At 38.0% G+C, this 10,682-nt stretch overlaps 1 protein-coding gene across 1 annotated transcript; it reads right to left on the bottom strand.

The window, feature by feature from the left end:
* On the bottom strand, nucleotides 6,557-10,682 carry LOC109830568 (branchpoint-bridging protein-like). The gene is given in 3 exon segments (XM_020397868.1): nucleotides 6,557-7,017; nucleotides 8,783-9,381; nucleotides 9,384-10,682. Coding segments are annotated over 2 exon segments (1,767 nt in total). The 5' UTR covers nucleotides 10,588-10,682; the 3' UTR covers nucleotides 6,557-7,017; nucleotides 8,783-8,818.

Genomic DNA, 10,682 nt, shown 5'->3' with positions numbered 1-10,682 from the left:
AAGTGTCCACAGAAAACAACAAATGCAGAGTCAAGATGTTCAGAATAGAGAGAAGACCATTCTCATGTAGAAACCATGCATGACAAAAGAGAGAACGAATAACCAACTTTTTAGCCCTCACATTCACCAAAAGTTGAGTTGTTGTGGGTTATAATTTTATTTAACGAGAATAAACAGGGGGGAATAGATGCTCCGACCTATTGACCATTGGGGATAGGGATGTCAAATGGATGGTTTTAGTTGGGTCTTGGTTGGGTCATAAATGGGTAGGCACATTTATGACCATTTGACCATTTATGACCCATTTAGCATTTGCTAAATGGGTCACTTCTCATCCACCCATTTACTAAATGGGATATATATATATATATATATATAAGTTTCAGTGATCTACTTGTAAATTTTTAGGGTTTTCTACAAATTTTTAGGGGGTTTTTTACAAACTTTCAAGGGGTTTTCTGTAAATTTTTAGGGGTTTTTCTGCAAATTTTCAGGGGGTTTCTACAGACTTTCAAATGTTTTTTTGCGGACTTTCAGGGGGTTTTCTGCAAACTTTCAGGGGGTTTTCTTCAAACTTTCAGGGGTTTTCTGCAAACTTTCAGGGGGTTTTCTGCAAACTCTCAGAGGGTTTTCTACAAACATTCAGGGGTTTTTTTGTAAATTTTCAGGGGGGTTTCTGCAGATTTTTAGGGGGTTTTCTGCAGACATTTTGGGGGGGGTTTAAAACTGAAAAACAAATACTAGAAATAAATTAATTGCTACCATGCGCCACGAAATTGCTCCGCCTTGAGCCAAATGTCAAGATCGGGATCCTGAATCCCGCTACATGCATAGCTTTCTAACTGAAAAAAATAAATAAATATATTTAATTTTTATTTATGAATGAGATAAACATCTATAAATTAATTTACACTTTCGTGTTATACAAACACTAGTAAGAACAAATAGTTAATACTGCGCCATTGGTACCTCAGCCATTCCCTAGTAGGGACTTCACTTTAGAAGCACATTTGCGCAGACATTTTGCAGACTTTGGATCAAATTGGGTTGGTTATGGGCGGGTGTGGTTATGAACCATTTAGGCTGTATGGAAGCAATACCCACCCATTTAGGACCCGCTTCGTTAAGTGGGTGGGTATAGTTGGACTATTTTGTGGGTGGGTATGGGTAGATTATTGGTTTTGGGTCTAGATTGCCACCCCTAATTGGGGATTACAAGCAACAGCCAGTATTTCCATTTGGGTCCTAAGCACCACATCCATGATCTGAATATGTCATCGAATTCAGTCTTTCCTAGAGAAAATCATGATAAATTCAACAGTATAAAAAACAATCCATCGACCACTCTGGATTTCTTTAGGCTTTACCACTATTTTGTCTACAATAGAAGTACAGGTACTTCAAAAACTCAGCAACGTGCTATTCTCTAGATTTATACATCTAAGAGTTTCTCATACAAGCTTGGCAATCAGGATTAAAGTAATAGATGCCAGTCCAAGGAGCCTGGTACTATGCATTCTAGTTGAAGGTTAGCCTAACATTTACAAATTCAATAACATCGCTACCTGGATATCCAATATGCAACAAGCTGAAGTGCCATTAAAGAACTCGTCTCCGATACTCAACTTAATCCTTAACATATATCTACCCATCACTCATTCAGGAACATGAATCACCTGATGTTAAGCAAATAATTACTTCTGAAAGCATAAGCTGCACGAGTTTGACTATTGTCATATCAACTTCTTTACTTGCTTAGTTCCAAATAAAGCTTCCAGTAGAATAGTCCAAGTTCCAAATAAAGCTTCCAGTAGAATAGTCCAAGGACCTACTAAGTGACAGCAATATTGTTACGGTAATCTGCCAAGGTACTTACTATTAGTGTTCTCAGTATGCAATCTGCACGCTCATTGGCCAACTAGTGAAACACCTATACCTATAAAGTGCAGACTGCTAAATTCACCTTCTCTTATACCACGAGATTACCTGAGTTTCTCGAATTTGTTGACATAAGAATGTATAGATAAAGAGTTGCTTTCAGACTAGACACTTAAAAAGATTTAAAGTTAGGGTCACACCACCTCAATCGGTAGATACAAGTCCTATGAAGCACGGACACGCATAACATGAAGCCGTGTCGTGTCCGTGTCGGACACACGTGTCGAACACACGTATCCTATGTATTTTTTAGGATTTGCCTCGTGTCGGCATGTCGGATGGCCGTGTCGGATCCGTGTCCGTATTTTTTAGGATTTGCCTCGTGTCGGCATGTCGGATGGCCGTGTCGGATCCGTGTCCGTGCTACATAGGATACAACGCATGTATTAGACACAAGGAGTTGCCAATAGTTGGCTGACAGCTTTCTGTGTCACAAATGAGGATGCCTCTATTATTGAATGCCTCCACTACATGAATGATATTACCAGTCTAATATCAATATCAAAACATCATTCACATTTATTAACATTTTAATTTTAACTAGTATAAACAACCATTACTCATCAAATCTCAGCATCAAAACCATCAAAAGCCTTCTTCATTACTTCCAAAATACCTCTATTAAGTTGCCTCCAATTACTAACCTGAAGTAGAGGGCTGAGAGGCAGCTTCCTCCAAAATTACTGCTTACAACATGCTATCAAAATTACTACTTCCAACATTGGATATCATCATTCCCTCACAAAGTTATATCATTGATGTTTCCATTTTCTTTACTTGGTTCACAACTCAACAGGATGGCTTCTGTTTATAATATAACATCTGAAACCTTCCACTACATACAATGTGATTAAATCCTACCATGACCTCAACTATTTCTATGCTCTCATATAGTCATATACAGATAACAAATGTCATTTATGATTTACCATGGCATTGCTTTGCGCAGTTACTAGCAGATGAACCACATTTACTCAACCACAATCCTAAGAATTATGGTCCTTCTACTTCAGGTTATCACTACATATTGTGTGGTCATAGTTACTAGTATGTGGATATTCTGCCAACATAAGTAAATATCTATGATCTACCTATACAAATTTCTCTTACCTGCGGACAATAATTATGTAAAGAATTAGCATGACAAGCCACCTATTTACATAAATGCCAATATCAGACACTCAAGATTCTGAACCATTCATACTAATATCCTCTAAAAGATTAAATTGACGAGAAGTTGATCACCAGTAACATGCCATTTTCCTGTCATGCGATCAGAGCCACGGGACCTTTCACAATGATGGCTCCCAATAGTTAGAAGCCTATCATGGAAAACTAGCACTTCAAGATCTCCTTCTGAGGTTTAATTTAACTGAGCGCAGCAAATGACCCTAACATTGTAGTATACTGTGTTCACCTTGATCATATATCACCCAAGCGAACAAAAGGAATACTAACAAGAATATTGTCTCTGAAGTAGTGAGTAAAAGAAATAAATGATAAACCACGAAGTGCTGAAGAAAACAAGTCAACATTTTTAATAAACAAAGGACCTACCAAATTTTAGAAAGAAAAACTAAAATATAAGTAAGCTAATGTGCAACTTGAATAATAATGCTTAAGAAGCCATATGAGAAATCAATATACGACAATAGAAACATGATAAGAATCAGATTTAAAGATAATCAAAAGAAAACATTATAAAAGTAAAGGGCCATCCAACAAGACCAACATCGGTATATTGATTTATATATGATGCACAATCAGCTGAAATTTGAATTAACAAAACACCACTGTAGCCCAAGTTAAGTTAAGTTCAGATACAAATTATTGTCTAGAGAGAAGAACTAGGTGATTTGAAATACTGAGACTTGGTAGATAAAAGAATGCAATAAAAAAATTTGTGTAGTTGCTGTGCTACTACTACTACAAAATACAAAAAAAAAAACATGTGAACTTCAGAAATATTACAGTAATTTAAAGGTTGATGATTTAATATATTTAACAAAGAGAAAAACTAGAGACATGTAGATGCAACCTAGTCCTTAATGATATCAGCAGAAAGGCTACACTGTCAAGAGTGTAGATAAATTCTATACCTAAAATTGGAATAACATGCAAACATGAATTAATGTTCGCCACACTAAACACGGGTAATAGACTAAGTTCAATAACTTAAGAAAATAAATACTATAACTAATAAAAACCAGGATCCTGCCCAGACAAAAGACTACTTCAAAAAGGAGTTAATACATTGCTCACTCCAAAGGGTTAACCACACAATGAAAGAACTATGGTATTACTATGATCAACAGCAATAGAACTATGCGGTAGAAGCATATAAGTTTTGAAGTTTGATATTTAATCTTGCTTTGCATATTTTAGGGTTAACTTGTAGAGTTACCCTTTCCTTTGCGAGGTTGATAAATAATATTTGAGAATAAAATTGAAAGATGTAAACTGTGTTTGCATTATACATGAGATAACTTGTTTATTTTGCTGCCTTACTAACAAGCATTTGTGTGCAACCTACACTTAGTAGCATAAGGCAATCAAAAAAAAAAAAGAGGAGGGTGCGCATTTTGGGTGACATTAAATGAATACATTACACGAACCACTGCTTAGTATGATCACTAAACTTGAACAATGTTAGAGGGAAATAAATCATTCACCTCTAATATGTTTAACTCTCAAAAGTAAATATATGAAAGAAAAAAAATCCATGACTACATATCTGATTTGCACTAACCCATTGATTGCAGTTGCTCAATAAGAATGAATGTTCTGTACGAGTACAATAATATTTTATACAAGGTTTCTTATTAAAGGGATCATGTAAGAAAAATTTTATTAATAAAGTTTGACAAGAAATATGACTTTTTGCATTTGAACATAGACAAACTCTTAGTTATATGAATCTTAAATAATTGGGAAAAAATCCATCATAGCTCTAAGAAGATACTCAAAGATCCTCCATTTATATCTTTTTTTTACCCTAATACCCTTTGGATGCGGTGAAGAGAGGGGAAAAAAGGTGCAGAAGCGGAGGTGTTTTTAAAGGGAGAATGGAGGAGAAGGGAGGTCAACACTTCACCTCAAGGTAATCATGCAGAAGCATAATGCCCTACGCACCAACAGGTAATGGTTCCCAAAAAGAAAGAATATCGGGCTGATCTTCAGCATATTTATGCTTGTCCAGAAAAGCTAATAGAGTAAATGCACCTAGAGCAATTGGAAAAATAAGAACCTATTGACAGGTCTTATCTTTAATAACGAACAGAATCAACAGATTCCTTACTACTCAAGTAATTTATTCTCAAAGCTAAGTAACTCTGAACACCAATACTGATTGCCTAGCCTATGTGAGAGTTAACCCTCATAATGGGTGATAGGTGCCTTCAAGTGTCAGAGCCAAGATACTCACAGAGGTTAACAAGTTCTGCATCATCCAAAGTATATCACCCACCAATCCCCTGCATAGGTAAAGTTGTCTGTACAATCATCTTAACACAATGAGTTTGCCAGATAGTAACATTCAAAACTTACCAGTCTAGCTGCATCTTGTAGCATAAGAAAGCTAGCACACATCATCTTCCTGATCCCCATAACTCAGGATGCATTAATTCTATTGCACTAGAAACAATCAGATTACTTGTAACTGACAGTTTAAAGGCGAATAAGAGGGTGTTTGGGAGGGCTTATTTTTTGAAGCTTATAAGGTATTTGCTAGCTTTTGGTCGCTTTTGATTTTTATGCTAGCTTTTGGTGGGCTTTTAACTCTCACGACATATAAATTTTATGTACTTGTAAGGATAGAAAATTCATTTGTTTGGTCAAACCTAGCTTATGTATACGAGTTTATAAGCTAGTTTTTTGAAAGTTGGAGAACTCAACTTTTTTAAATGGGACTTAAGAAAGTTAGCTTATTTGAAATGTCACAACCATGTATATATGAATAAGCTAGCTTAAAAGCTACTTTAACCAAAAAATAAGCACTGCCAAACACCCCCTAAGTATTCAATGTAAAGAAACCATACTTACTACAAATTAGTAGTTGGAGAAACCTGCTGATCAGAAAAACTGGAAATGGATTCTGTAAGAAGTTAGTTGATGTATCTTTAACCAACTATGTTAACTGTTTCTATTTTGTTGTCTTCTGCTAGTGTAAAAACAATTAGCTTAGCTATATGTGAACATGAAAGAGTCCAAAAAAATGGATAGGCTTCTAGTGGATATCCTCTTTTAAAGAAACACCTTGAAGAAAGGAAGCTACCTTCTCTGTTGCTATCCATTGATGCGCACAATCCAACAAAAGAACAATTTTCTATAAAGATCAGTTAACATGGTCAGTCCAGATTAGAGAACACAAAGATAAACGAATAACAATGTGAAGTTAGCAAGCATATCCCAGCTAAAAAAATGAATCAGATTTATGGCAACTAAAACGAGATGACATAAGCGTTAGCAATATGGATGATCTGTCCTCCCACCTGTAACATTTGGACTTTATTTGTACATTAGGCAAACAATATATAAAGAGAGGAGGGCTGAACAAGAGGCGGCAACACGTTAGCAAGAACCTAAATTTACATACCAACATGAAGACAAGGCCCTCTCAGAATCTGAACCCTCTGGCACTGCCTCCATAGGTCAACTCCATCTCATATGAATTTAAAGGTTACAGATTAGAAAATCAAATAGTACCATGATAAAGCAAATCAAATTAGCTACAGAAGAAAATGTAATAAGTCTTCAACAGAAGTAACAACACAAACATTAGTAAGCAAGTCCATAATATCCAGTAGAAAGCAAATATAGGATAACAAACAATCCAAGCATGTCAGTGGCTGGAAACACCGCCATGGAAGGCAAAACGAGACCCATAGTACACGGCATAGGCAACAGAGAAACCAAATAGTCTCAAATACCATGTGATTTGGGCCAGCTTGTCCAAGCATTACTCTGCAATTGACATAACACTACAGCAAGAGTTAAGATGTGAGTCCCAAACTTCCAACTAGTAGTAGTCAAAGCAACAGGAAATAATCAGGATCACAATAGCTCCATGAAACCTTAAGCCTGCCAGAAAAAGTCAATCACCACAAGATTTTATGTCAACAAGTGGAAATATATAAAAGAAAAAGTAGTACAAAATAGTTCCCGCAAGCATAGACAAAGTTAACGAGTAAACAGCAAACTCTATCAACTATATGAAGAACATAAAATTCCAATAGTAATGTTAATCAGTGCATAAAGTGCAAACATGAAAACACAGGACAACTCCTATATAGCATCAGTGCTTCTACCATGAAGTCGTACCCACATCTGATGTTCCGATACCCATACTGGACAAGGACACTTCCTTGGGCACTAAATGGATATGCACACACCCATTCAAATGTGTCCTCTATATATACACTACAAGTTTAATTTAAAATGTTCGTCATACACTTCTTGAACACACTTCTTCATTTGTATACATGCAAGAAATGTATATTTATTTTTATTTATACACCAAAGAATATAATGGAAATTACTATAAATCATAGTTGTGTGATTCCCTAGACCGCCCTCGAAGTGCCGAACAGTTCATGCGAACTGATTCCCGGTACATTTACGAACCGATTCCTTCCGATACATGAATTTGTTCCCCAAAATTAGCATATAGCTTACTAAGTATGAGGGGACCAAAGTTAATTTACAAGTCTATTTTCATGCACATGTGCTTGGATTTTTTTATATGCTTGATAATATTATTGAAAATATTCTTCCAGTAAGTGAAAGTTATCCAAAGTTACTAACTAATTCTAGATCACTATTTCTTTAATTGATATTGCCAAGAAGATTGTCTCAGCGTATTAGTAGCTCTTCAGCTCAAAAAAATTGGAGTACGTATTCCTACATACATAGTGTGAAAATGAATAGATTGAACAGTGGAAGGGCGGATAAGTCAGTATTCATCCATTGAAACATTTGCCTGGCGTCACAATTTTGTGAGAATTACAAAGTTGGTCCATATAAAGGATGGGATATGGATCCCAATAATGGTAACTTGGAGGACTCTTCAAATAAATTGGAAGAGCTCAGATGGAATTGTTTGGACTCGAAAATACCAGAAGATGCACTTGATGTTAAGGGGAAGAAAGTTGCAAAATAGAAAAAATTACTAAGAGGCTGTCTAATATTTAATATTTTAAGTTTTATATATTCAGAAACTATACAAATGAAGTATTGAAGTATTTTATATGAAAAAATATTGAAATGCATAATTGATTTTCTAGTTTCTAGTTTTCTACTATACACTAAAAAATGATAAGCGTACCCAAAAAAATACATTGTATCCTATATCGAACTTGCATATCGAAGCAAGCTACCCTGTCAAATCCAAAATTTCTAAATCTCGAATTGGGTACCCAAATTTGTGCAACCCCCCGCTATGTACTACGAACCATGTAACTATGCTATAAATTATTGACTTGTATAAACTAAGTTTACATATGTCTTAACATTTAGTATAAAGTTGAAGAGCTAAGTCGTCTTCCTTTTGCAAAGTTATAACCATGTATTTTAGGTCAAGGAAATAGCATATATGTAAGCTTGATATCTTTTGTATTATTTGAAAAAAGGGTAAGACTCCTAAATGCATGAACATGTTTACGTATGCATGTAATATCTCGCTTCACTATCATAGTAATTATAATATGTATTCTAATAACAAGTTGATGTGTCGTGCCCTACCTTTTGAAGAATTTGTGTCCTGTATCCGTGTTTTTGGCGTACCCTGTCCGTGTCTAAGCTAGTTAACTCAATCAAATTTATGACGAAGGTCAATAAGAAGTCTTACCCTTCAAGCCCGAAAATTCATGCCCATAAATCAGCATCACTTCATCTCAGACATAAACTTTTCATAATCAGTATCACCACCATTAGTTGTCTGCTGTTCCGTAGATGATACATGCTGAATCGGTGGTGCCTGAGGTGGGTTTGATGACCACGGTGCATTGGCAATCCCCTGAGATTGGTCACTGCTCGGAGGCTGCGGGTTCTGGGCCCAAGGTGGAATCGCAAACCCCTGAGAGGCATCAGTGCTTGGCAGTGGAGGTACAGGAGTAACACCATAATAAGGTGCATAACCCATTGGAGGAGGAGGATAAGGAGGCGGTACACTGCCATATGCATAGTTTGGCATTGGCTGAACAAGTCCAGTACTAGACTGTGGCTGCACTCCTGGAGGATAGTTAGGCATTGCTTCACTTGAAGCCGCAGTTTGACTAGTTGGTGGTGGAGGAGGAGGTGGGTACTGAACTCCATAAGGAGGGACAGAAGCATACATGCTTGAACCAGGTGGCGGTGGCTGAGCATATGGAGCATATTGAGGAGGAACCCGTGGGCCCCAAGGAACCGAAGTGGGCATATAACTTCCCGGGGGAGGAGGCTGAGGGGCGCCACTCTCACTGCTATAGTTCTCCCTTCAAGATGATACCCATTCATACTAGCAATAGCATTGTTTGCCTGTGCAACATCAGAATACTTCACAAACCCATACCCTTTGCTCAGCCCGGTGATCTTATCCTTGATAACCTTAGCCATCACAATCTCACCGAAAGACGAGAAGAGCCTTATGAGACCATCATCATCAAGAGTAGGGGGAAGATACCCAATGTAGAGGTTTGTCTCATCATACTCTTTCCTGATACCATTAGAAGCCCCAGGCTGTGTACTATTTCCTCCAGCCCAAGGAAGATTGGTGCCCGAAGTACCAGAACCCATTATAGGCAATGCTGAGCTCTGTTTCGTTTGAGAGTCAGGTGCAGCTCCTCCGAGCTCGGCCAAGAAGTTCTGATACTCATCGTCCATCTTCTTTCCGGTCCCTTTCATAGGACAGTCAATTGTGGGATGCCCTCCATCCCCACAAATCTTACACAAAACGTCACTCTTAAATGTAGAAGTCCTCGCAGGACAAGCATACTGCCTATGCCCAGGCTCACCACACAACCTGCAAAACTCATCATCCCTTATAGTCCCATTCAATGCTGCAAGCTCTCTTAACTGCTGTCTCTTATGCTCGTTCAAACCCTCATCCACAGGCTGAAGCAACTTCTCCACCATCCCTGCAGCAGCATCCAATGCCTCCTGAGTCTCGGCCTCGACCAACACGTGTAAGTCTTCATTCTCTGCAGGGTCAGGCTTCAAGTCCCTCTTCTGCCCCAATCTTCCTTCTTTAATCGATCCTTTTCCTCGAATTACAATCTTAGCCCCAGTCTCCTTCTCCATTCTCTTCTGTGTGTTCCCTCTAGGCCCAATTATCAACCCAATGAAATTGTAGCCTGGGTACTCTTTCATGGGAATGTACAGTTTCTTCTGAAGCTTGGGAGGTCTATAATCAGCCGGGGGACGAAAAGCCGGGTTCCTACGAATGAGTTGAGATATAATCTCTTGTCTCTCTTTATTAAGCCTCTCGCGGGCTCGGAACTCTCTAGTATTGATCCTGATACCCATATTATCATAAATCGGTTCAGGGGACGGGGATCGAGCACCTTCAGGGCGATCATCCAAGGGCAATCCAGATTGCAAAAGACGGCTAATTTCAAGAAGTCTTGCGTTCAAGCTCTGTACCTCGGGATCGAGATCAGCAGTGAAGTCCTTCATGAAATCGGGTAGCTGGATGACTGGCTTCACGTCGTCATCGGCCCACCGGGACTTCCCTCTTCCTGCCGCCGGCGGGAGCGTTGGGGTCGGAGTGC

Source organism: Asparagus officinalis, chromosome 2, assembly GCF_001876935.1.
Source record: "Asparagus officinalis chromosome 2, Aspof.V1, whole genome shotgun sequence".
NCBI classification, from domain to species: Eukaryota; Viridiplantae; Streptophyta; class Magnoliopsida; order Asparagales; family Asparagaceae; genus Asparagus; species Asparagus officinalis.
The sequence above is the reverse complement of the archived record's forward strand: the minus strand, read 5'-3'. Positions and strand labels throughout refer to the sequence as shown.